General features: G+C 61.2%; 1 protein-coding gene across 6 annotated transcripts; it reads right to left on the bottom strand.

Annotated features, from left to right (window-relative positions):
* Window positions 1-1,877: 1,877 nt before the first annotated feature.
* Window positions 1,878-24,594, bottom strand: NR4A1 (nuclear receptor subfamily 4 group A member 1). 6 transcript variants are annotated; one of them, XM_041736652.1, is made up of 10 exons: window positions 24,471-24,594; window positions 19,245-19,366; window positions 18,742-18,824; window positions 17,020-17,126; window positions 5,999-6,876; window positions 5,081-5,210; window positions 4,633-4,784; window positions 4,077-4,279; window positions 3,802-3,980; window positions 1,878-2,702 (listed from the first exon to the last, which is right to left on the bottom strand). In XM_041736652.1, exons 5-10 carry the CDS (start codon window positions 6,872-6,874, stop codon window positions 2,446-2,448), a joined length of 1,797 nt encoding a protein of 598 aa, XP_041592586.1. In that variant the 5' UTR covers window positions 6,875-6,876; window positions 17,020-17,126; window positions 18,742-18,824; window positions 19,245-19,366; window positions 24,471-24,594; the 3' UTR covers window positions 1,878-2,445. The 6 variants fall into 6 exon arrangements, with proteins under 6 accessions (XP_041592586.1, XP_041592585.1, XP_041592581.1 ...); XM_041736651.1 differs by lacking the exon at window positions 24,471-24,594 and adding an exon at window positions 21,738-23,247; XM_041736647.1 differs by lacking the exon at window positions 18,742-18,824.
* Window positions 24,595-26,888: the final 2,294 nt, after the last annotated feature.

Below are 26,888 nucleotides of genomic sequence, written 5' to 3'. Positions count from 1 at the left end.
GCCATAGATACAGTTGTTTCCCCATTCACAGAGGGAGATGCTAACTTAGCCAAAATTCCACAGCTAGAAGGAGCTCTGGAACCGACTTAGAGCCACGTAGTCCAGTTCCAGGGGTCTTGCTCTCTGCTACTCGGCTCTGCTCCCTGCCCATGGGGTGGAGATAACCACACTCAATTTATAGGGTGGTAGTGAGGGTTCGAAATGACAAATACCATGTGAAAAGAACTTGGTGGGTGATGGAACCTCGTGGGTGGTGGTGATTATCATCACTCCGGGCATAGATACCCATATGGACCAAGATTCTCCACGGCCCGCCCCTGCCCCTGCCCCAACTCCTGCCCCTGCCCATCCTCTGCCCTGTGCTCCGCATCTATCTTTGCTGAAGTTGGGGGTATGGAAGAGAGTGACCCAAAGGGACAGGACTCCATCCAATCCCACAGCAGGTGGGAGATTTCCCAGCAAGCTCGGCTCCTAACCAGAGGACTGCCACCACACCCACCTCCCCAATGAGCGGATGGGGAAATCAAGGCTCAGGGAGGAGGAGGGGCTTCTCAGAGAGCAGCACGGAGCTGGAGGCAGGGCGGAGAATAGAAGCAGATCTAACTGACCCCTGCCTGCCTCGGACGTTGCCAAGTATGGGCTTTGACAGAGGCTCATTCGGGGACTCTGGCTGGGGGTGCCGGGGACACATGCTGGAGGTGGTGGCCCCCGTGCGTGAGGCCCAGGGCTCCCCACCCCAACCACATGGAGACCCTTGACGAGGCCTGGGGCTGCACTGACTTCCTAGAACCCGAGCAAGGGCATGTGATAGAGAGCTCCCGGGGCTGTGGCTGGAGCACTAGGAAAGGCCCTTGATTCCATCCTCGGGAGCAAATCCCTAGTTTATATGACTTCCATCCAGGCAGGGGCCACAAAGGTGGAGACTCGAGTCCTGGGCCGAGGGTTGTGAGGAGCAGGTGTAAGGGGCAGTGCTTTCAGGTCTCCTACCAGGTCCTTGGGAAGAACTCCAGAAAGGCACTGAGCTCAGTGAAGCGGGCTGGACCCCGCACGGCTGGCAGCTACCTCGGGCCTCTCAGGCTAGGGCCGACCTAGGTTCATGTTTCTCAAAAAAGTGGCCCTGAGACAGCTGCCTGGCAAGCACTCTGGGTGTTTGGCATAAGCGCAGATTCACGGGTCCTACCCCTCAGCTAATCGGAGTTTCTTACATAGATCTGAGGAATCTGCATTTTAAGCCAGTTAAGCAACTGATGAGCTTGGAAGTTGGGAGGATGTACATGGGGCACTTGAGTACAGGTAAGCACCCCAGAACAATCTTTTTACCAAAGGGACAAGGGCCACCAGCAACCCGGCTCTTATAACTGGGGTGCCAGGCAGGTCCGGAGGAATGGTGAAAATGCAGACAGAAAAGAAACTTCTACTAACAACAGCTAATGCCATCCTGGGCTGCCCTGTACCCAGCCCCAGGCTCAGCCCTCCCGCCCAAGCTCCTGTACTCCCAGCAACAACACGAGGTAGGCACTGCCCCTCGCCGTTTTGCAGATGTGGAAGCCCAATCAGAGACCGTGACCCCAGAGTGGTGCTCTCGTCCCTCAGCCAGCTGGGCTCTGCTGCAGGCCCCATCCATGAGGCGGGGGCTTATCTGAGGCTCTCCGCACATTAGAGACTAGTCTGAGTGCTCTGTGTAACGACCCCAGGGAATGGGTGTCATTATTATCCACCTCTTACAGAAGAGTAAACTGAGGCCTGTTAGCTCAGGTTGGTAATATCCACGACTTACCTAGAGTTATTTCTGTCTCTTCGGTAATTATGGGGAAAAGGGGCCGGGGGGCAGGGAGCTGTGGTGTGGGGTAAGGTGTCAGAGATAGACAGGCTCCCGATTTCAGCTACAGGCCTATTTTTTATTCAATATATTAAATATATTAATCAGAAAAGTCACATACTATAAATCCAGGAAAATACACAAATATAAATGTCAGAATCTGTCATTTGTCTTCTTTGTAGAGTAAGGTTATGTACATGTGGAAAGAGGGTGGGAAGAGAGAGTAGGTGCAAGGAGGCGGGAGAGGCTTGCCCAGGCTGGTGGGGGCCGCCCCTCCCTCCGAGCCCCCACTCCCATCTCGGCCTCTTCCTTCCTATATTTACAGCAGCATCTGGCTTATTTACAGCACGGCGGTGTGTGTTAAAAACGGTTTATCTTACAAAAACATGAAGGCCAGGGCTGGGCTGGGGGCTAAGACAAGTAGTAGGGGTCACCCCCATGAATGCATCCCCCTCCCCCAGGGCGTGAGCTCCCTGCCAACCACCCAGTACAAGGGGGGAGGCCGGCTGGTCTGCGGCTCAAGCCCAGGCTGGGGGTGCTCTGAGGGTCCGTGGGCCATGGGCTAAAGGCACGTGGGGTGGTGTAGGAGCGTGCATTCACGGCGCACGCGTGTTCCTGGGCTGGGGTCAGAAGGGCAGTGTGTCCATAAAGATCTTGTCGACAATGGGCGGAGGGGGCACCAAGTCCTCCAGCTTGAGGTAGAAGATGCGTTGCAAGCCCTGGGTGCACAGGGTCCGCAGCTCGGGCAGCTTGCCCAGCAGGCGTGACAGGCAGCTGGCCGGCTGCGGTTCGCCCGCCACGGCCGAGACGTGCTCCTTCAGGCAGCTGGCGATGCGATTTTGCAGCTCCTCCACCCGCCTTGGCTCCTGCAGCCCGTGCCGGTCTGGGGGGGGAGGCACAGAGCGGGAGGGGCAGGTCAGCCACCTGCCAGAGGAACAGCCACTCCCGCACCCCAAGACCCCGCCTCGCCCCACTTGCTCCCTGCCCGAGAACTGTCCCCACTGGCCATCCCTCACACTCCCCCGGGCTCTGCAAAAGCAAGTTCCCACAGGAGCCGTATTCAGGCCCCACTGGAAGTCCAGTGGTCTCGACAGGCAGTCGTACTCGTTATCCTCATCTTCCAAATGAGAAACTGAGGCCCTAAGAGGTTAAATGATTGGCTCAAGGTCACTCAAACAAACTAAATCCCTAACCAGGTTTTCTGCCTTGGCCAGTGGTTCTCTCCCTGTTGGTTCTCTCCCTGTTGGTTCTGAGAAGCCCTGGAGCCGAGCAGTATGGTTTAGAGGTCACCTCCACGGAAAGCTGATACCAAAACCCACCACTCCTTAAGCCCAAAGTGCCCCGGATTTTGTCCTATATTGGCTGGGTCCTCTGTGGAATTTAAGTGGAAAGGGAGATGGGTGCAGATTCGGGGGCTTTAAAAAAAATTAAAAGAAAAAAAAAAAAGATCTGAAAACCTCTTCACTTAACACCAAAAAATTGTGTTCTAAGTAACTGTACTTGCATAAAGTAACCAACAGGCACAGGTAACCTATGCTGCTGGAGGTCAGGGCAACGGTTACCCCTGGGGGAGCTGACGACACTAAGGGGATAGGTCCAAGGTGGGGTTCTGTTTCCTGGTCTAGGTGCTGGCTACGTGGGTGTGCTGAGCTCACCAAGGTTTAGCATCCGTAAGCTCTCCTGCATGTGACACAATTCAGGAAGATTTTAAAAACAAACCCAAAACCCCAGGCCCCACATGACAGCCATGCAGGGTGCATCCTGGAGGGCAGGGGATAATTCACAGACTGCCTTGGGCTTTGCGGTCAGACGCTGCGGGGCCTGGACCCCGGCTCTGCTGCCTCCTAGCTGTGTCACTCTGAGCGAATGCTTGCCCCTCTCTGCATCTGGGCGCCCTCACTCCGAAATGTGGGCTCCCCCGCCCCCCGAAGTGCCAGATGCCAGGCCCTCACACCCTCCCCGGCTCCCCACTGGCCACTCACCTGTGATGAGGACGAGCGCCGAGAGGCAGGCGAAGGCAGGGACGTCCACCACCAGGCCGTGCAGGGACCGAGAGAAGGCCAGAATGCTGTCGATCCAGTCGCCAAAGCCGCGGGCGCACTGCAGCCGGTGGAGCACCAGGCCCGAGCAGAAGATGAGCTTCCCCTCGGCCGGCTTCGAGCTGGCGGGGAGGGAGGATGCAGATGTGGGTCAGGGCGGTGGGGGGGCCCGAGGACAGGGCAGCAGGCGAGGGGCTGAGCGTGCAGCGGCAACTCACCGGTAGGCCAGGCGGAGGATGAAGAGCTCCAGGAAGGCCGACTCCAGCAGCAGGTCCTGGTCGCCCGGGGACAGCTCGGCAAAGCCGGGGATCTTCTCGGCCCACTTGCGGATGACCTCCAGGGAACCCGAAAGCAGGTCGTAGAACTGCTGCACGTCCCCGGCATCTTCCTTCCCGAAGTGGGGCAGTACCAGCTCCTGGAACTGAGGTGGTCGGGCGGGGTCACCATCCCCACGTGAAGGGCCCTGCACCGGGGCCCCCTCGTACAGCCCCGTCTCCCACTCGGATGATCACCAGATCCCGGGGGCGGGGGGAAGCGGGAGAGAGAGGAACCGAGGTTCAGTCCCTGCTCCTGCTCGCCAATTCTCAGACACCAACCCGGGGCCGAGGCTGCTGGAAGCAGCACATTTTTCTAACTGGCCGCCCACCTAAGGGGGGTGCACTGTTCAGCCAGGCAGCCCAAAGGGGGCTCCGCTCTCCCCGACGTGTTGGCCTGGGGCAGGGCCCGCATGCAGTGTGCACCAAGGCCCTAGGTGTGGAGCGCGCCGGGCCTCACCTTGGAGTAGTCCAGTTTGGCTGTGCTGGGCCCCGAGTCCAGGTGTGCCCTGACCAGGGACGTGAGGAGGTTGGCAGGGGAGGCATCCGGGGGCTGCTTGGGCTTCGAAGGGAGCCGCCCCCGCCGCCCCTTCAGGCTGTCTGTCCGGACAACTGCAGAGAAACGGGCAGGGCTAAGGAAGTGGAGAGTCCCCAGGGAAGGGACTCTCCACTCAGGCTCTGTGCATCGATGCTCGAGGTACCTTGGAGCCTAAGGACCTAGAGCCCCTGAGACCCTACAGAGAGCACCCTCCCGCCCCCGATGAGCCAGGCAGGTGGACCAGAGGTGGAGCGCAGGCAGGTAAGGTCAGATCATACCATCCACTGCGGCCCACCAGGACAGATGTCTTGGGACGGCCCCCCGCCCCCTCAGGCCTGCCTCTGTCCGGCCAGCCCATCCAGCCACCCACCTTCCTTCACCATGCCTACAGCCAGGCACTTCTGGAAGCGACAGAACTGGCAGCGGTTTCGCCGCCTCTTGTCCACAGGGCAGTCCTTGTTAGCCAGGCAGATGTACTTGGCGTTTTTCTGTACTGTGCGCTGGATGGGGGGGCAACAGAGAACAGGCTGTCAGAGTCGGGCGGGGGGGGGCAGGGGAGGGGACCGTCCAGATCCTGCTGCCATCACAGACAAAAGCACCCTCTGTTCACAGCTATTTTTCTAACATTTGGGTGGCAGGGGAGGGAGAGATGGCGGGGGGTTGGGGGGGGAGGAAGGAGAAAATCTTGGGGACACTGGGGGAGGTTTTTGCCGAAGGAGGGAGACCCCCCTCCACCCCAGGACACATGATCAGGGGCCAGGGGTTCGGGGCTCCCTGGCAGCCCAGGTATCTGGACTTCTCAACGTGCCTTTTCCGGGACAGACAGGCGAGGACAGAGGAGGGGTAGGGGGTGGGGACGGGAAGCTGAGCAGGCACCCAGAGCTGGGACAAACATACGGCCTGTTCCCTAGTCCACCCCCAGCCCTCTTCCCGGATCCTTTTATCTCACGCCAGGAACATGAGTGCCTGGGGCCCCCTTCTCACCAGGACCTTGGGTTGGGGGAGGACGGGCAGAGGGAAACCAGAGGCTGGCCTTTCGAATGTACCCTCCCGGGGGCACCCCCGCAGCCTGCACCCTCGCCCACGTGTCACCATCCCTCTACAGGCAGCCCGCTGCCATCTGTGGGTCCCCAGGAGGGTGGCCCACCTGCAGAGGTGACCCCTTCCTGAAGGGCAGGACTAGTTGGGAAGAGAACCCCAGGGAGGCTGCCACAGAGGCAACCTGCTGGGAAAAGAGACCGGCCTTGCCCGCTTCCCACAAAAAGCCGCAGCCAGGGCAGCCCAGTACCTTGAAGAAGCCCTTACAGCCCTCGCAGGTGCGGACGCCGTAATGCTGGCACGAAGCGTTGTCCCCACACACGGCACAGCGGCCCTCGCTTCCACTGGGGGCCCCGCTCCGGGCCTTGGCCGAAGGCACCGGTGCGTCCAGCATCCCTGGGCCGTCGAGGTGTGGAGAAGTGGGCGCCAGGCCTGGGAAAGCCGTGGATATGGAATAACTTTCTCTCTCCCCCAGCTGGCAGGTGGCCTGTGAGGGGAACAGCTTCAAGGGGCTCTGGGCAAGGCTGGGACTGGGACCAGTAGGGGGGCTGAAGGAAAAAAAGGCGGGCGGCTGGGGGTGCCCAGAAGCCTTGGGCAGTTGCTCTGTCCATGCCCGCAGGCCTTCGTACGTCTGGCTGGGTGAGAAGGGGCCGAACGAGCCATCCCAGGGAGAGAGCTGGGATGGCTGGAAGCTGGGCGTGGAGGGGGATGGCGCTGAGCAGGGGCTGCCGTAGTAGTCGGAGCCGCTGGAGGACAGGGTCTCGTCCAGGGGACCGCTCAGGGGGCCAGGGTAGCAGCCGTACACCTGGAAGTCCTCAAACTTGAAGGAAGCAGAGGCGGGGGAGGTGGCCGAGGAGGAGGACGTGGAGGAGGCCGAAGAGGAGGCCGAGGAGCATGGCTGGGCCGTTCCCGGCAGCTGGTACAGGAAGGTGTCAAACTCCCCCGTGTAGCCGTCCATGAAAGTGCTGAAGCTGGGCAGGGCCGTGGGGGCGGTGGGGGCTGCCTCAGGGCTGGCCAGGTCCATGGTGGGCTTGCTGAGCTCGGGGGTCAGGGGGTCGCTTGCCAGGTGGTCTCGGGGTCCTGGGCTTGGTGCTGGTGTCCCATATTGGGCTTGGATACAGGGCATCTCTGCAGGGGGAGGAGACCAAGATTGCGGGGAGTGAGAGTCAGCGAGAGAAGCCTGAAGCCTGACCTTTTAGGTCCCTGAGCAGCCAGGTGGCAGGAGTCCCAGCCAGACGCAGGGCACCATGGCCCACCAGAGAACCCAGAAACCCTGGTCTGCAGCCTGAGTGCCATCTCAACCCCCATGTCCCAAAGCCCCCGGGCAGTGGCCCAGCAGGAGTGGGCTCAGCTGGAAGGCCAGCCACACCCCGGTCAGCCTGGGAACCCTAGGGAAGGCATCTAGCCAGCATTTCTCTGCTGGAACAGGGGGAAGCTGTGTTCCTTCAGCCCCCTGCCCTCCCGCACCGGGTAAGGCGTGGGTAGGGGCTGGAAGAAGGGTGGGTGGGAGAGGCAGCCAGGCAAAGCCTTACTTAGCCCACTCTCTGGGTGAAGGTATGTCATTTCTCCAACCTGGCACTTCTGGGAATATTCCCAGGCACAGCCCAGCCTTTGCAAAGCCCCCTCTCCTCCTCCCCACACGGTGCCTGGGAAGGACATCCTGAAAATGGAAGAGGAGCCGAGACTGAAGGCCCAGCTGCCAAGCGAGAGGCCTAAGCAGCCCCGAGCCAGTCCCCCATCCCTGCCCCCACCCGACACACTGAACAAAGGCTGCAGCTCCCACGCGCACCCCAGTCCTGCCATCTGGGGATGGGCACCCACTCAGCACCGCCTGGGATGCTCCCAAAGGCAAAAAGGAAGGGAGCCCGGGGCCTCCTCAGCAATCCCCAGTTCCCCAGGGGATCAAGTAGCCGGACTCCAGACCTTTAAAGGCTGTACGCCGGAGGGAGGCCGAATAGGGGCAGGAAGGAGGAGAGAACAGGCCCCCTAGACTTCCAGGAGAATGGACAGTCCCTAAGAAGAAGTTCTCTGCTACCCCCAAAGCATCGCCTCTTGTTAGTTTTATAAGAGAACTCTGAGTCCAGCAGGCTCGAGGTGGCCATACAGGGAGGAGCCTGTTGGCGGGAGGTGGGCAGATGGAAGCCATCCTGCCCCCGCCTGGGTCCCTCCACGAAGGAGTTTCTGGGCCCTGAAGAACCCAGGCGCTCAGGCAAAGAGGGTTGGTTACACCCTCAATCATGAGCGGCCTGAAGGAGCAGAGACAGCACCACTTAGGAGATCCGTAAGTCTGCAGCCCCGTGGCAAACTAGCGCAGAGGCGGCCCCGGGACCGTTTCCCATCCCATGTCCACGCCTGGGGTCTGCACGGCTCTGGCCCTCCCAGCCAGGGCGGGGGGGGGGGGGGGGGGGGGGCGGGGCAAGAAAGCAAGCTGGAACACAGAGTGCCACGATCAAGGGAACAGAGAGGGGGCAAAGGCTGGCACCACCTCCTGGCCAAGAGCCCGGGGCGGGGGGGGGGGGGGGGTCCAGCCCTCTCCCACCTCCACGGGCGACGCACCCCTGGCCTGACACTCCCACAACCGGCCGGGGGCCACACAGCCCCTCAAGCTCTGCACCAGCCACCCTGTAGTGCCCGCCCGCCCGCCTGCCCGCCCGCAGGCATACGCGGCACCTGCAAGAGATAAGAGTGGCCACGTCTCCCTGCGCTAAGACAGCCGGGGCAGGGATGGGTTTGGGGTGGAGAAGAGGTAGCAGCCACCTGGAATAAGGCTGGGTGTTCCAGCCTTATTCAAATCCTGTTTCTCCACTTGGACATCCCACATCCGGATCAACCCCCACCAACCTGTCCTCCCCCTCCACCCCCCTCGGCGCAGGTACTTAACTACAGCAGATATGGACCTGCATCCAGCGTCAAGGGGGTGGGGGAGAAGCAGTCCCCCAGGGAGGAGGAAGAGGCGGGGCTGGAGGAGGGAACAGGGAGGATCCGGCTTCAGGCAGGTCCTGGCAACAATGTGGTTTGCACCTGTTATGCTGAACAAGCTTGGGGCTGCACCCTACCTGTAGGATCCAACGGGGACTGGGGGGAGGGGGGCACGGGTGTGACCGGCCTGTGGGGCTGGGGGGGTGTCCTTCAGGTACTACAGCAGGGACTCCAACCTGGGCAATTCTCACTCGGATCCCCAAGGACCAAGATTTCCACACCTCTCTCTCTCTCTCTGTCTACACCGTGGAGACACACACGCCCCAGAGGATCCAAGACACCCCTTAACCAATCTTCCCGGTGCTTCCCAGACCCTGCCTCTAAGAAGACCGAGTGGAACACCAGCAGCCCCCTCCACAGCTCCGCCGAGCCACCCATGCTGGCCACTTCCTCCAGCGATCCACAAGTCTCCTAAGGCTCAGGCACCAACTTCGGGGATCCCTGCAAACTAAGCCACAGCCTCTAAAGTGTTAAGAAAACAACTAAAGGAACGGGGTGTGTGTGGGGGGGGAGGAGGCCACAAGCCGGGGAGGAAGGAGGGAGACCCTTTTGGAAACCCAGAGCTGGCAGGAGTCCCGCGGATCCTTGCAACTCAAGTTCTGGGGATCTTCCCCCCCATACACACCCCCCCCGCCCCACTGTACCGAGTGAGCCCATCAGCACCTCGGTCCGGGGCGCCCTGGGCCACTCGCGCACCCAGGTGGGGGGGGGGGGGCGCTGACCCACAGCCGGCCTCGTCCCCAGCAAGTCCCCACTCTCGGGGCCACCCCCCCGCGGCTTCCACCTGGCCTCCACCTTGCACCTCTCGCTTGCCCCCGCTGCAAGCGCTCCCCCCGGCGCCCGGGCTGCACCCAGCGCCCGCGCCCTGCACGCCGACCCCACGACATCCCTTCTGCCCGCGCGGACGCCCGTCTGCCCCATGCAACACCCCCGACCCCCGAAGACCGGGGCTGGGGCGCGCGCTCCCCGCGGGGCACCTACCCGGCCGGCTCCGCTCCGCCCGTCCGCGCCGCGTGTGCGCTCCGGGCCGCGCTCGGGCTCCGCAGCCTGTGCCGCTGGGGCTCCCCGGCGCAGCCCGACCCTCCTCTTAAGCGCTCCGTGACGCACGGCGAGGGGCGGGGGCGCCACTGACGCACGCGGCCCGGCGAGCTGTGGCCATACAAGGGCGCGGGGGGCGGCGCGGTTCCGGCGGGAGGCGGCGGGGGGGGCGCGGGCCGGGGAGCCCGGGGGGCGGGGCGAGAGGGCTGGAATGTCTGCGCGCGTGACGCACGCGGGGTTCCATTGACGCAGGGAGCGCGGGGCGTTTGATCTATAAATAGCCCCCGCGCGCCCGCCGCGCCCGCTAAAAATAGCAGCTCGCGGACTCCCGAGGCTCCCCCCGCCCCGCGCGCCCCGGGGCCGCGCACCCCGAGGAGGGGGCGCTCTAGAGCCGCGGCCGCGGGGCTTCCCCGGGCTGAGCTCCCTGCAGCGCCCGCTGCTCCGCCTTCGCAGCCGCGCAGCCTCCCCCAGGCCTGGGGCGCACCCCGGGCCCCCCCCCCCGCAGCCTGCGCCCCCTCCAGCCCGCGGCGCAGCGCGGCCACTACTCCCCAGCAGCAGGGTCACCGGGGTCGTCCGAGCCTCGACCCCCCCCACGCTTGCCTCGGCCCCCTCCTCTCCACGCAGGGCACCTTCCGAGGGCAGGCGTTGGCCGTGGGCGCCGCTCCACGCGCTGGCCCTGAGCCTCCCAGTCCCTTCCAGGGTGGGTGCGCTGCAGCTGGGAAATGACCGAATTTCAGAACCGGGTGGGGCCTGAGAAATCTGGCCCAATTTGTGCAGACTCTTTTTTTTCCCCCCATTTTATAAATAAACAAGCTCCGAGAAATGATGGCACTTGCTCAAGGTCACACGGCGAGGTGGTGGCACACGCTGCCCCCCGCCCCCAGGGCCTCTCACTGCATCTCTAGGGGATCTTCTCACGCCCTCCCCTGACCACCTGTGGAGAGGGGAGCCTCGACCTGCCCCATGAAGCCAGAAGGGATGGCCAGGGCTGCATCGATGGATGGATGGATGGATGGATGGATGGATGGATGGATGGATGGAGGCACAGGCCGCACTGCAGCCACCTGGAGGCCTCCCTGGTCAGGTTGTCACCTCTCCACCCCCATTCCACGCCTGAACCTGGGGAGCCTGCACCTGCTAAGTAAGAGAGAGAGGGGAAGGAGTGCTAACGTTTACAAGAAGAGACACCCTCCCCCCCAAACACTGGGGTCCCACCCGGTCCCCTTCTCCCCGCAAGTCAGCTTGAAGAGTTCCTGCTTCCACTGCGCCTGCGCTGATGGCCCTACTCTCACCTCCTCTGGTCACCCGACAGCACTTCCCCCTAGCCTTGAGGCACTTCCTGTTCCTCCTCACTTCCACTCTCACCACACCCTTGTCTCCAGCCTCTCCTGCTGCCCAAAGGTCCGGCCAGCATCTCGAACCTCATGCGTTGCCCACAGAGCTTGTCCTCGCTGTACCCTCTCTGCCCACTGCCCCGTCTCTGCTCCTGATGCCCCACAAGCAACTTCTCATTTTTTCTTGAAATTCTATCTTGGAACGTCTCTCGGATCCCCGCTCCTACTGCCAGCCACAGCCCACGCCTCACCGGCGCGGGAGGACAGCAGGCCCGCTGAGTGAGGCCAGTGACCTCCACTCCTCCTTGCCCACAACCAGTAAGGAAATGGCCTTTAGACCAGCTTGTCTCCTCTTCCCAAACGCCCCCTCCCCACCAGCGGAGCAGTCTTCATGCAACACCAGTCTCACTCAGGGATCTGGTCAGAACTTGCCACAGCTCCCCCACTTCAGCACACAGTCTCAACATGGACCAGTCTTCGGAAAGCTCTGGTCTTTCCCAAACCATCATCCGAAGACCCTTCAGGGCCATCTGGGCGCAGGTGAAGCGTGGGCCGAATAATGCACCGGGGCCTATCCAAGATCCACGCTCCACTTCCACACCAAAGTTTTGTTTTTCTTTGTGTTGGGTTTTTGCATAGATTTTGCTTGGAAAAGAGATTCCACAGAAGAAAGAAAAAAACAAAAGGGCTTTAAAACTGCAAATATGGGGCACCTGGGTGGCTCGGTCAGTTAAGGGTCTGACTTGATTTTTTTTTTTATTTTTATTTATTTATGATAGTCACAGAGAGAGAGAGGCAGAGACACAGGCGGAGGAAGAAGCAGGCTCCATGCACGGGGAGCCTGATGTGGGATTCGATCCGGGGTCTCCAGGATCGCGCCCTGGGCCAAAGGCAGGCGCCAAACCGCTGCGCCACCCAGGGATCCCCTGACTTGATTTCAACTCAGGTCCCGGATCTCAGGGAATCTCTCAGGGATCTCTGGGTCTTGAGATGGAGCCCCATGGGGGTGGGTGGGGGTGGGGCTCCGTGCTCAGTGGGGGTCTGCTTCTCTTTCCCCCTCTCCTCTGCCCCTCCTTTGGCTCGTGCTCCCTCTCTCTCTAAAATAAATAAATCTTTTTTTAAATAGGGATTTAAAAAAGAGAAATAAAATAATTTTTAAAAAATAGAAAACTGCAATATAATTTTTTTTTAAAGATTTTGTTTATCTATTCATGAGAGACACGGGGGTGGGGGGCAGAGACACAGGCAGAGGGAGAAGCAGGCTCCATGCAGGGAGCCCGATGTGGGACTTGATCCTGGGTCTCTGGGATCAGGCCCTGGGCTGAAGGCGAGGCTAAACCGCTGAGCCACCCAGGCTGCCCCCCAATATAATTCACATCATCCTATTTTGCAGATTAGAAACCCAACGATTCCCAGAGGAGCCATGCCTTGCTCAGAAGTATATAGCAAGTTTGGGCTGGGGAAGTTAGCCCCAGCCACATCATGGGCTGGCTTCCCATCTAGCCTGTCACCCCACCCTGGGGTGCCTCCCTCCACCCCAGCAGGGCCTTTCTCAAAAAAACCCCAAAAAACAAAAAATCCCAAAGTTAGCAAAACATGATTAGCCAAGTCAATGTTCCCACCATCCCACACCAGCTAAACAGGTGTATTACGGGGCAGCTGGACCAATCTGTGGCCAGCCCACCCGGGAGCCCCAGGGAACTAAGCGTGGCGAGGAGCTGCCCCAGGGCCTGGCCTAAATCTCCAGATCTCAGCATCAGCCTTCAGATGTGTGCCTGCAGCCCAGGCCCCACGTCCCCAGGATACTACAGGTTTGGAGGCTGCATTCTCACTGCCCCAAAGGCAGATGGAGGGGAAGACAACCACAGCCGCCACTTGGCCATGTTCGTGGAGGCAGGGATGCTGTGGGCTCTGTCTACACTATGCTCTGGAAATAAGCAACTAAGGAGGAAAAGGCAGAGCCCCTCTGTGGGAGCACAGCCAGGGCCACCCCTTCAGTGGTGAACATTCACTCCTGTGGAGCACCTAGCTTGAGGCAAGAGGGGTTTTGGGACCCTGGGTCTCATCCCTGTGGGACAGAGGCCCTCCAGGGTGTCATCCTGGGGCTCTGAGGGTGGAATCTGGCTAAGGTGCAACTCTGGGGACAGGCTCAATGAAGGCAGACCCTGGCAAGCCTGGAGCCTAAGCTGGTCCTAGCCTCCCAAGGGATCCCGCAGTCCAGCCCCCAAGAGCGAGGTCAGGGTGAACAGCCCCTTGTGGGGGGAGGTGTGGGGTGGGAGGGACAGGTAATGACCAAAGAGGTAATGATGGGACAGATTCAAAACTAGAGGCAAGGACTAGAAGGCAAGGCAGGGCCATGACAGCCCAAGAGGTGCGGGGAGAGACCAGGTCATGTGGGAGATAAGACGACAGTCCCCGCCCGCCTCCCACAGCACAGCCTGGCCCAGCGCACCAGTGTTCTCATTACCTTTAGCTCCCTGCTGCTCCCCTAAAAGGACCTTGGGGCGAAACTTCTCACCACTCGGTGAGCATAGTGACCCCTCTTCCTCCCTCTTGCTCTAATCCCGCTCCTCCTCCAAGACTTCAGGCCATCCCCCTTCCCCAGCCTAACTCTTCATAATAGGCACCTTCTCACAGGTGAGGGGGATTATGGGGAATACCTCGAGGGTCAGACCTCAGTCCATGGCACTGCACAGGGTTTCTTCCTCTCAATTCCTCCCCCTACCTTTCAGGTTTAGATTGTGACCCAAATTTTATCAACGAGGAGATGGAGCCTCGGGGGCAGGACTCAAATATAGGTGCCCTGACCCCCAAAGCCTGTGCTCGGCCCATGGATCCACTCTGGACTGCAGACAGTGGCTTCTGGCCTGCTGGGCCTTGGCTCTTCCCAGTGTACACAGATCCAAGTGTGTGCAAGCGCACACACGCACACACACGCACACACGCACACAGCCTGTATTTGGAAACAGCAGCACCTATGAGGGGGTCTTTGGTGGGACCGGAAGCATTCCAGTTTCCAACCAGGGCAAGGATCAGCCAGGTGTGTTCACCCGGGAAAAGTCATCCCACTGTCCTCTTAAGATTTCACACTATGGGGGGTGCCTGGGGGGCTCAGCAGTTGAGCATCTTCCTTTGGCTCGAGTCATGGTCCCGGGGTTCCAGGGTCCTGGGATCGAGTCCCGCATCGGGCTCCCTGCAGGGAGCCTGCGTCTCCCTCTGCCTGTGTCTCTGCCTCTCTCTCTGTGTCTCTCATGGACGAAAAAATAAAATCTTAAAAAAAAAAAAAAAGATTTCACACCTATGATTTGTGCACTTTTCTGTGATGTAGGTTACATTTTCAAAGACAAAAGTTTCAAAAATAGCCACGCCTAAATGGGAGAGACGCATTCATTCACACGGACGCAGAATGCTGCTGGAATTCATTGAGGACAGATTCATTCAAGTGTGTGTTGCTGGCATCAGAGGACAGTGCCCGTTTCCCATCACGAAGGTGGTGTGTGGGCACACGCCGGGCACAGCTACAGTTAGCAGAGGCGATCGTCTCCCGTTACACAGGGGTCTTCACACAGGATGCCTCCCTCAACCCTGGATGTTTCCTGAGAGCCCTTGCCCCTCCTAGTGTAATGTGGCCTGGGGACTAATGTGCTGACTCATCCCTCACACCTATGTGTGAATGTGAGAGCAAGGCCCTGGCTCCCCGACCTCAGCAGGGGGGGCGGCTTCATGCATCAACAGTAACTAGCCCAGGGCAGGCCCCGATGGGCAGCCTGTGTCCAGCATCGTTCACCAGCCCAGAGGGTGGACGTGGATGTGGGTAAACGGGCAATGAGGAAGTGGAAGTGCCCGGCCTCTTTCTCACGCTGACCCCCCCACCCCTGCACCAGCCCTCACCCCCCCCCCCCCAGCGCCAGTCAGGGACTTGCCCTACTTTCACCAAGACCGTCCCCACCCACAGGCCTCCACACCCTTCCCGCGTGGTGGGCCCAGGGGTGACCTCTGCCTCCTGCTGCCACGGGAGCGTCCCCCCTTCCGCTGCACGACCTGGTCATTCCTCTTCCTGCCTCGGCAGTGGGGAGGAGGACTTGTGCTGTGGGCGAGGGAGCAGCGCCTGCCACCCCAGGGGGCCTCCGGCCAGCAGCTGGGTCAGGCCCCAGCCTCTGGCTCTCATCCCCCCCGCCCCGGCCCTGGCTCTGCCACGACCACACGTGCAGTCACCTCCTTGGAAACAGATTCCCACTGCCCCCCCGCCCCGCTTCCTGCCCCAGCCCTGGCAGGGACAGAAGATGGAGGGCTCTCAGAGGCATCTGTGACCAGAAGCTGGGAAGCCTGCTGTGTCACCCGGGGCCAGTCCCTTGCCCTCTCCGAGGCCGTTCCTCATCTGCCCAAGGCAGCCGCACCACACTCCCCGGGGCTGGGAGGGTCAGTTCGTTAAGGGCACCGGGAGGCTCAGCAGTGAAATGGAGCAGGCCTGGGGCCCCGGACTCCAGGACCCCGCAGCTGGGATCCTGGGGCAGTGGGCAGGCCCATACCAGGACCTTCAGCTGGACTCGGGAGTCAGCACCCCCTTCAAGAAATGGAGACCAGTAACCCCATCCACACCTCTTCCCCCCTCCAGGGCTGAGTGGAAGGAAATGAGAGCGTGCCCAGAGACGTGGCTCCACCCAGCACTGGGAAAATACCAGCCTCTGTATGCAGCAAGTGCTCAACTAATACTCTGGAGAAAGCCTGTGAGTTGAGGAGGTCACGGCCCTCTCCAGGGAGGCTGTCTCTAGTCCAGGCTGCCTCAGTCCGACCCTCACCTCCCTCCAGGGCTAGGAGGAATTAGCATCAGCTCGAAAGAGTAAGATCAGACTTTGGGAAGAAGAGCCAGACAGCGCTGGTGCTGGAGAAACCAGACGAGATCACCCAGTGCCTCTGGGAAGGCTCGGCCCACGCCTCCGCTGCACCCTCCTCGCGGCTCCTCCGTGCCCCCCGAGCCTGCTCAGCTCCCGGCCAGCTCCTCTCCTCCACCCTTGGAGGGCCTCCCACCACCTTGCAGAACATCACCACCCACCAAATTCTCCTGCCCCTGCCCAAGGTCTCCACCCAGCCTCCTTGGGCAAAATTTCAAATTCCAAAATAAAAACCCTCCGATAACGAGCCCCAGCCGGAAAGACTGATGCATTTTCCTATTGTTAAAGTATTTTTAGTCACAGGCTCTGGATTCATTTAGAGACTCACGTTCAGAAAGGGGGAAAATTTTTTTTTTTTTTTTGAGAACCGAGGAGAGTACAAGAGCCTCCCACGTCAGGAGCTGCCACTTATTCCATGCCGGGCTGCAGCCCCTGGCCCCGGGCCCGGGGAGCGTGTTTGTGGCAGGATGGTTGGCGGACTTGCCAGACCTTGCTCCAGCCCTGTTTCGCAGGCACCAAGACCAGCGAGGGAGCCAGGCAAGGAGAGCGGGGCAGGGGCTGAGAGCTCCGGGAAGCCAAGTCCCCTAGGCCCAACCAACGGGGGGTAAGGGGAGCTCAGGGACCCTGCTCAGGGACCCACGCAGAGGCCCCCCCACCCAGGGACACCCAGCCCACTTCAGCGTCCCTCCCCAGCCTAGCAGGCCCGTGCCTCCTCCAGGGCCGGGGCAGCAGAAGGGGAGGACCGAGAACGCGGTGGAAATCTCCAAGGAGGGCCAAGAGATGCCAGCACCTGTCTCCTTCCCTGTCTCCCAGCTCTTGACCACAGCGAGCTCCCAAGGGCAGCTCCCCCCCCCCACCCAACCCCAGTCAAGCTTTACTCTCACTGCCTGGGAAGGTCAGCCCTTCCTGCTTCCTCCTCCGCCCCCCTCCTCTCAAGGCCAAAGAAACCACAACACGGATGGTCACAATGGCACAAGAGCCACACAGCTCAGCTCCTGTGCCTCAGTTTCCCCATCCCTGAGACTCACCAGCTATCTCTTCACGATCTGCTTAGACTCTCTGAGATCCTGGACAGCTGCACCAGGCGAGAATCCTGGGGTTGGTCAGGGGCTCTTCCTGGCGGCCTCAGGGAGCCCTGCGGGAACAGACGGGACTGCCCGGTTAGCCCGGCCTGCCCGGCCAAGGCTATGCACCAGCTGAGCGGGCTTAGGACGTGGAGCTGTCTCCAAGCCAGCATGTCCTGCTCTGTTTATATAGCCGAAACCAGAGCCGGCCTCTGGGGACAGAGGGAGCTGCCTCGGGGCCCTCCTGGCGGAGGCCTGACTTTGGCCCAGGTCAGCAAGAGCCCAAAATAGTCAGCTGACGGGAGCCCCGGCGTGAGCGTGACCCTGGGCCCGTGCCCGGGCCTGGCAGACAGGTGCCCACGTCACAAGACCAACAGCTCTAGCACTCACGGGGCCCCGGCTGGCAGCCCCTCGGGGTGGCCTTGGCAGTGTATATGGCATGGGAGTTCCACTCAGGCACCACCATCACCCAGACAACGAGGGGAACACAAGCACTCTGCCCACGGGGGCCGCTCTGTACCCGGAGGGAAGGTAGGGGTGGGGGCCGGGCTGGGGGAAGCCATCTGGCCTGCTGCTGTCATCTTCACTCACGTGCCTCCCGGGTCCAGATCCCCGGCTGACCAGGGACACCTGCCTCTCCTCCGTACAGTAATTCCTCTCCCTGCCCCCAGCCCAAGGTCGGTGGCACGGAGCCTGCTGCCAGCGGGTGGCCAGGTGCACACCCAGCCCAGCCCCTGGAACAGGAGGCCCTGCTTCCTAGGGCTTCCCCTCCTTCCACCCAGGCTCCGACTGGACACCCCATCCTCCCCCACTGGCAGCCACCTCTGTGGGACTCCATGCCAACATGTGTGCCCTGAATGCCAACACCACATGAGACAATGGTGTCTGGGGCGCTGGGGGAGATACAGAGCCAGCCCCTACTTCATCTGGGGATCTCTCAAGGCCTGAAGGGGGCTGTGGCACAGTTCTGGAGACAGTTCTGGGGGAAGAGGAAGGCCATCACAGGTCCCCGGCCCGGGTGTCAGGCTGAACTCCAGCTCTTAGGTAAACATGGTAACCAGGACCATGGTGCCCTTGGCCCCATCCTATTATCTGAGATGGCTCAGGAAAGGCCAGGTGAAAATTCAATTCCTACACTCCACCCCTCACCCCTGAATCTGCTTGTACCTCCACCAGAGAGTTCTCCAGAAGTGTCCTCAGGCGAGGAAGGCGTGTGTCCACCAGCCGGTCAGGCCTCTGGTAGACCTTGATTCTAAGCTTTGCTCTAGGGACGCCTGGGTGGCTCAGCGGTTGAGCGTCTGCCTTTGGCCCAGGGCGTGTACCCGGGATCCGGGATCGAGTCCCACATCAGGCTTCTAGCAGGGAACCTGCTTCTCCCTCTGCCTGTGTCTCTGCCCCTCACTCCCTCTCTCTTTCATGAATAAATAAATTATTTAAAAAAAAAAAAAACTCTGCTCTACACATCCTCACTGTAGGATGTTAAAAAGTCACTTCTCTGCTCTATAACTCCGTTTCTTCATCTATAAGAGGAGAAGGTGGACTAGAGGCCTAGAATCCCTCTGGCCGTGGCCATAAGTCTGAGATTCTCCCCTCCCGCTCCGGGCTGCTGGGTGAGTCGCCGCTGAGGGTCTAGCACTGCCCTTAGTCAGGAAGATCCTCCCCCTGCATAGAAGCACCTCCCCATACCTGCCGTGGAGGAAGGGGGTGGTCACTGCCCTGATGCAGGAGATGATCCCAGCCTTCCCCGGTGCACTCCCCTGGTGTACGCCCTGGAAACAAACCAATTTCCTATCCCCTATGCCCCGCTATACTCCCAGCCTGGCCTTGAGCCATCCGGCCACACCCCATCAGAACCAGACACATGCTGCCTTGGTAACAGTCGTCATTCACCCCCACCCCTGCCCCTCTCCTCCCACACCAGCCCATGCCCCCCAGACAGAGCCCCTCAGCCTATCCTGCTAAGAAAGCTGGGCTTTCCCCCTCTCCATCCCTCCTCACCCCCCACCTGTCACCAAAGAAATCAGATCTCCCAGAGTTGAGCAGCACCTCGCCTGCCACCTCTGCAGGGCTTCCCCCTCCATCCCCCAAACCACATCCCCTTACGGCAGCTTCACACCCACCTCTGCTCCCCCAGCCCCACCTGCTTGAGGGCCCCAGAGGTGTACAAAAGACAACAGTAGAGCACTTACCAGTCTGGATGAGCCAACAGACTTCGGACAACAGTCAACCGACCCCTGGGCCTTCAGGGTCTGGCAGAAGGAACCGGGACACCAGAGAGGGACCAGGGCGGGCCTCTGTCCATGGTGGAAGCCTACAGAGGGAGAATCAGTGTGAGTGAGGAGGAACCCGCCAGCAGGGACAATCCCTAGAGACAGCACAGCCAGGAAACACAGGAGTAGAAACAGGGGCGGGACCCAGGCCATGAGAGGCGACAGGCCAGCCCGAGGACTGCCCTGGGCTGGGCAGCAGAACCGGGAGGCACACAGAGCCGCAGGCAAACAGCTCTTGGGGACATGGGACGTGATCAGGAACTGCTGCCAGTATCTGGGCCGTGTCAGGGCCATGGAGACATGTGCCAGCATCCAGCCCCTCAGCGTCCTCCCCACTCCTGCGTTGGGTGGGGAGGCTTCAGTCCAACACTTGGCCCTGATGTGCACAAAAGGGCATTTTGTAGGCAGAGAAAAGGGAGCTACTGTGAAGACAGGGCTAATAATACCCCTCTCTCCCTAGGGGGCTCCACATTGGGCCCTAAAGTCTCTGAGGACCCCACAAGGCAGGGGCTCAATCATCCCAACTCCAGGCAGCCCAGACTTCTAACCAGAGCAATGGGGACTCCCAGGAAAAACTCTGTGAAGTCACTCTGGGCCCCAAACACGAAGGCCCAACTTGAAGCAAAGTGGTTAAGGGCCCCGACGCTGGAACCCCGGCACCTGCGTTCAAGTCCTGGCTCTGTCACCTGTCATCCTGGGCAAGTTGCAGAACCTCTCTGCGCCCCAGGCTCCCCCACTGTGGAAATGCCAACCAGTGATAGACATCTCCAAAATGAGCAACCACGGGGCTGCCGGGGGACTTAAAATGAGTCCACGTGTGTAAAGGACAAAGCAGAGCGCCAGACACACACACAACAGCACTATGGTTATTAGGAGAAATTAAATGAGGACACGTCAGAGCCAGTCCCAGGCCCTGGGTTTTATTCCAAGCCATCTGTGGGCACCTGGTCTCCCCTTCCAGAGCCAACTGTGAGCACCACCCTTCCAGCCAGAGTACTCCAGGCCCTACATCTCTCCTTCCCTTTTTCTCACCCCAATTCAGCCCTCTCCTCTCTCAACTGAGCCTCAAAGTGAGAGCAGGACCGGGTGCCCTCTGGGGCAATGTGAGGTGTGGAAAAAGGGAAGTAGATGCTCCCATGCTGGGAGGTAGAGGGTGCAAGGAGGAGGCTACATGATGTAATGGGCTTCCTTGAACTCCTGACCCCTGCCCCAGGGTCCACAGATTAAAGGGAGCTACTCTGCACCATGGTACCCAGATCCTCCTCTAACAGAGCTATGAGCACTCCCGTGCTCCTCTGCGTGAAATGGACCAAGGGGTGAAGGCACCGGGAGTGAAAGGCAGGGGAGCAGTCTTGAGCATCTGGGGGGCTTCCAACCCTAACAGAGGGCAAAATCAGGGGGCACCTGGGTGGCTCAGGCATGATCCCGGGGTCCTGGGAGCCTGCTTCTCCCTCTGCCTGTCTCTGCCTCTCTGTGTCTCTCATGAATAAATAAACAAAATCTTAAAAAAAAAAAAAAAAAAAAAAAAAGGCGGCCAAATCAGCTTCCAACCTGTCTGAGCTCACAGGCTACACCTGCTTCCCAGAGTGACACCATCATCGTCCCGTACCCCGGAAACAGGTCTGCAATAAGGCCCCAGGGCTCCCCTGCACAACCTTCCCTTTTCTCCCTACCAGTCCACAGCTGAGGAGGAAGGGCAGGAAGGACCAACAGCTCCCACCACAGTCAGGCCCGCCCCAAGTGCCCAGGTCTTCCGCACGCATCTTCCCCAGACTCTGAGAAATAGGGGCCAGAGTCGGGGATCGGTCATGCCCAGAAAGTGCTTCTTAACATCTCGGAGCCGACATCTGAAGCCGTCTCCTGTCTCAGATCAAAATTCCCTCCACAAGCCTTGGAGGGCCTTGGAGGGCCAGGCAGTGAGCCACGAACCCCATGTCTGGGCCCCGGGAGGCTGCGATGGGGGAATGAATCCAGGTCAGTCACCTGTGCAGAGGGCGAGCCTAGGGCCGAGGGGGCTTGGAGGAGAAGAGACTGATGCCCCCTAAGTGGCGTGGAAGCATCAGGCCAGACCCGGGACCCAGCTCTTGCACCCCCTCCTTGCTTGCCCCCTGCACACCGGCTTTCTCTCCCCAGGCAGGGCCTTTGCTTGGCTGTCCCCTCCACCGAGGCCGTTGCCCGGGGGGTCTATATGCTTAGCTCCTTCTCAGCAGCCAGGCCTCCTGTCCTCTTTCACCTCCTTGGAGAGCCTCGGCCCCCGCCGCCGGCACACGGCCCTGTTTTGATTAGCTGCAGCGGAGCGAGCTGTTCACTCATCTGCCCTAATCGCTGTGGTCTTCACTCTCCCAAACACAGCTCAGCGCTACTAGGTACTTGGGAAATATTTGAGGAATGTTGCCGAAGAAGAAGACTCACGCATGCCTGCCTCAGAAGCGGGCTGAGCGGGGCGCCTGGTGGCTCAGTGGCTGAGCGTCTGCCTTCGGTTCAGGGCATGATCCCGGGGTCCTGGGATCGAGTCCCTCATCAGGCTCCCAGAGTAGAGCCTGCTTCTCCGTCTGCTTAGGTCTCTGCCTCTCTCTCAGTGTCTCTCATGAATAAACAAAATCTTTAAAAACAAAAAAGAACTAGGCTGAGAGAACCGGCCAGCTGCCTGGAAGGAGGTGTGGAAAGGACACCGGAGCTAAGGAACTGTCCCTTCTGTTCGACGGCAGATCCAAAGTCCGAGGATCCTTCCCTACGCTGGGCTACGACCCCGACTCCTAGAGCCCCAGCCCTGCATCCCAGCTCCACACAGGCCCCCCCCAAACCTCCTCCTCCTTCCTACCAAGTATTTGTCTTCTCTTAACTCAACTTCTCCTCACCACAGGACGTGGTGGGCAGACCCTCTGCAGCCCTGGTGCCTTCCTGGATGTAAGCTCTGCATCAGCCAAGTCCCCCCGCCCCCCAGAAACGGGCATACTACTAGTATTAACGTTATAACAGCAGATAACACCTACTGAACACCATGCGCTAGACACATTACCCAGCACTTTACATGCACATTCTCATTTCGGCCTCATGACACTATGAGGAAGGGATTATTATAACGAACTAAGTTTTACCAGAGGGGACACTAAGGTGCAGAAATGCTATGCAACTTGCTGAAGGTCACACAGCTAGGAAGTGACAAAACCAGGATGAGGACCCAGGGAGCCCCAGGGCCAGGCCTCCTTCTTCCCCGCTTGGACGACTCTAGTGGGTAGAGGTCTCAGATTGCACAGAGTTGTCTGGCAGCTGACGCCAGAAAGCAAGTGGGAGGCTCTGGGCCTTAGAGTCAGGCTCTAGGCCTGAACTCCTGCAACTAATTTTCTTCACTCCAGCACAGGCCCCAACATTTATAATCAGTCACATTCATCTTGTTCATCTTGGTCCACCCTTCTGCCCGGCTGCCATCATCTGGAATCTTGATTTTATCCTATCGTACACCTGTCATTCCCCTTGGCTCTAGGTCTTTAGAAAGAGTCAGCCGGCCTCCCTTTTAAGTCTTCATCCAAATCATCCAAATCACTGATCTAAACGTTCACTTGCAGTGGGTGTAGGGACCATGGCTGTAGCCACCCCCCAGCCCCCTGTCCAGGGTGTTATCAGCCCCCTGAGCCATCAGCACCCTTTGGGCACAGCTTTTGTGAAGACACCTGCCTCTCCCCAGCCTTCCTTTGCCCTGCGTGCCCCAACACTAGCCCCAAGTCCAAATGAATGCTTCGCTGGAAAGCCCTGTAAGTGCCACTTCTGCAGCATTTCTAACCCCAGGTCGGCTCCTGACTACCTGACCCTCTCCGGTTTGATTTCTTCTACTCAATCCCAGGATGGGGTTGCACCGGGCAAGTCTGGTCCCTCCCCTCCCCAACTCCTGGACTCCTGGAACCCATCGCCGCCCCCCCCCCCCCCCCCCCCGCAGCCGGTGGGGAAATGGAAGGAATGTCTCGGCCTGGCCACCTCCAGCGCCCCTCGTGGGCCAAACCCCACCCTCCGCGGCGGGGAGAGAAAGCCTTGGAAAGCCTTGGCCGCCACACTCGCACCCGGGGGCTAACTGAGCCGGCAGGTTCCTCCGGGAACCAGCCCCCCCCCCCCCCCGCCCCCGCACACGCTGCGCCCCCCGACCTCCCCCCCCCCCCGCACACGCTGCACCCCGACCCCCCGCGGGACCCCCCCGGACCCCCCTCGCACACGCTGCACCCCCCGCCCCCCCCCCGCACACGCTGCACCTCCCCAGCCCCCCCCCCGCACTCTCTGCACCCCGACCCCCCGCGGGCCCCCCCCCAGCACTCGCTGCACCCCGACCCCCCGCGGGACCGCCCCCCCGCATAGCTGCACCCCCCCGACCCCCGCACACGCTGCACTTCCCCAGCCCCCCCGCACACGCTACACCCCGACCCCCCGCGGGACCCCCCCCCCCCGCACACGCTGCACCCCCCCCGCCCCCCCCGCACAGCTGCACCCCGACCCCCCGCGGGACCTCCCCCACACGCTGCACCCCCCGCCCCCCCGCACAGCTGCACCCCGACCCCCCGCGGGACCTCCCCCACACGCTGCACCCCCCGCCCCCCCCGCACAGCTGCACCCCGACCCCCCGCGGGACCCCCCCCACACGCTGCACCCCCCGCACAGCTGCACCCCGACCCCCCGCGGGACCCCCCGACACACGCTGCACCCCCCACCCCCCCCCGCACAGCTGCACCCCGACCCCCCGCGGGACCCCCCCGCACACGCTGCGCCCCGACCCCCCGCGGGACCCCCCCCCTCGCACAGCTGCACCCCGACCCCTGGCGGGACCCCAGCACACGCTGCACCCCGACCTCCCGCGGGACCCCCCCGCACACGATGCACCCCCCGACCCCCCCCCCGGCACACGCTGCACCTCCCCAGCCCCCCCCCGCACACGCTGCACCCCCCCCGGGAGCCCCCCTCGCACACGCTGCACCTCCCCAGCCCCCTCCCGCACACGGTGCACTCCCGCCCCCCCCCGCACAGCTGCACCCCGACCCCCCGCCCCCCCGCACTCGCTGCGCCCCGACCCCCGGGACCCCCAGCGCGGCTCGCGGCCCTCGCGGAGACCGCACCGTCCCGGGCCTCCCGGGGACCCCGTCGCCCCCACCCGGCCGCCGTCACCTGGGCCGCCGAGTCCGCTCGCCTCGCACCCCCGCCTTCCGGGGCCGCGCACCCGCCCGCGGGGAGCCGCTCCGCACCGCAGGGCGCCCATGCCGGGGGCCGGGGCCGGGGCCGGGGGGCGCGGGGTCCCCGCCGGGTCCGCCGCCGCCGCCGCCGCGCGCTCGAGGGCCGCGGCTCGGACCCCCGCCCGGGCAGCCCCCCGCCCCGCAGTTCCGGCCGCGGCCGCGCCCCCCGCCCCCGCAGCCCGCGGCCGCCAGCGCCGCCGTCCCAGCCCCGGGCGCGCCTCCCCCGGTGGGCGGGCGGGGACCGTGACGCGCGCCCATTGACGTCTCCGGAATCCCGGCGGCGGCGGCCGACGCAGCCTCATCAATGGGGCTAAAAATAGCGGCGCCCGGAATAGCCGCGAGCGCCCCGCCCCGCCCGCGCCCCCCCGCCCGCGCGCACCCCCGTTGCATAACCCGCCCCGCTGCGGCCGGGGGCGCGCGCGGCCGGGGCGGCCCTGGGGCGCGCGGGCACCTTCGGGGCAGCACACCTGGAGCTGGAGCTGGGTTCTGAAGGTCCCCGGGCGTCCCCGGGAGGAGAGGGAGAGGGAGAGGGAGAGGGGCGCCCGAGAGGCCCCGCGGGGCGGAGCACACAGCACCTGGGCTGGCCAAGGGGACAGGGCCCGGGCCTCGGAGCCTTGGGCGCCCCCCCACCCCCACCCCCGGCCTCGATGGCTTGGCCCGCGTGCCACCCCGCAAGGGCCAGGGACCCAGCCTCCACGCAAGCCGGCAGCGGGGCCGAGGCATTCCCCGGGGTGGCGGTGCTGGCTTCCCTGATCCAGCTGTTCCCGCGCTCCCGTGTGACCAAGGGCAAGTCACGTCGCCCCTCTGACCTTGGCTTCCTTACCCACGAAACGAGGGTGATACTATGACCCACCTTTTCGGGTGATCCGGAGATGGGACAGCTGCGCAGGGGCCCTGTACGCAGCAGGCACTCATGCTTACCTTCTTCTCCTTGCTCCCTCCTCGGAGTCGGACTTCCCCCAGTCCACACAGGAGGGCTTCGTGCAGGAAATACACAGGGGCTCCCCACAGGGCCCAGGAAGCCATGAGTGTCCCCCCTCTTCTGGCCCGAGTCTCCAAGCCCCTGCCTCCTCAGTAAGCATCGTCCTAGGGGTGGGAGTACTCGGAAGGTTTCTCTCTCACACCTGGGAGGGAACTACCTTGTCCAGAACAAATCCTTCTCCCCCTGCCGCCCCCCACCAGCTCCCCATTGCAGAGTGGCCGGTTCAGGGGAGGCAGGCCAAGGCTGGAGAGCGGGACTGGGTGGGGGCTGACTGGGTGGGGCTGGGTTACGGGGCTGCTCTGTACTGCCGGTTGGGTCAGGCAGGCCTCTTGGGGAACAGCCATGAGGCAGGACCCAGGACCCAGGACTCTGCTGCGCCAGCCACCAGGCCCTGCTCATTTTTAGAGCCACCTTAAATTACAAGCATGCTATCATATCCCCAGCACCCAAGCCAGGCCCCACGCAGCAAAGAATCTCTTCTGTATTCAAAACTGTCCAAAAGAGGCCCCACAGCCCCACTCAGCCCTCATTCCAGGGGCACATTCCTCTCCCCACCTCCCTGCCCACCCGCAGAAATCCTTTTGTGGACCTGTCCTAAACTGCTGCAACTCAGAAGCCCCTTTCTCTCGTTCTTCAGAATGATCCCAAGGACCTCTGGTTGGTCTCAAAATCCAGGTTCTCCTCGGAACCTCGACATTTCTTTCCCAGATTCAAGGATTAGGCAGACATAGAAATAAAAAAAAAAAAAAACTGAAGTTTCAAAATGGCAAGGTAGGGAGGCCTTGGGGCCAGCAACCCCTTCTCCTTCCTAGCCCAGCAGCTCCTTCCAATTAGGCATTTTCAAGAAGCCACTACCCCCACCCTCTCTTTTTCTTTTTCCAGAAATCTAACTTTCAAAATACATTTTAAAAATATTTGCCTGTGTAGGAGAAATACATTTATTTGGACAGGAAGGATAAAAAAAAAAAAAAAAGAAAGAAAAAGGCTTGATTACCAGTTTTTCCATGAAGGCTTCCAACCCACAGAGGTCTCTCCCTTCTATAAATACTTTAGCACAACTTGGCTTTATTATATATTCTCCTGTTTTATAATCAAGTAAATCATATACTAAGATATGTCATGCCAAAGCACACACACACACACACACACACCTGTGTGGCTTCCGATGGCCGCACGGGGTGGTGGAAGGAGCATAGGTTCAAGAGGCCGGTGCCAACTATTACCAACTGTGTGACTTCAGGGAAATTACTCATCCGGTCTGGGCTTCAGTTGCTTCGCTTGAAACAAGAAGATGAAAACATACCGATGACAAGATGTCACAGAGCTGTCGTGAAGAGTGTGTCTTTGGTAGTGGTTACAAAGGATGTAGGA

Source organism: Vulpes lagopus, chromosome 21, assembly GCF_018345385.1.
Source record: "Vulpes lagopus strain Blue_001 chromosome 21, ASM1834538v1, whole genome shotgun sequence".
Classification (NCBI taxonomy): Eukaryota; Metazoa; Chordata; class Mammalia; order Carnivora; family Canidae; genus Vulpes; species Vulpes lagopus.
Note: the sequence above shows the minus strand (reverse complement) of the source record. Positions and strands in the feature narration are given on the sequence as shown.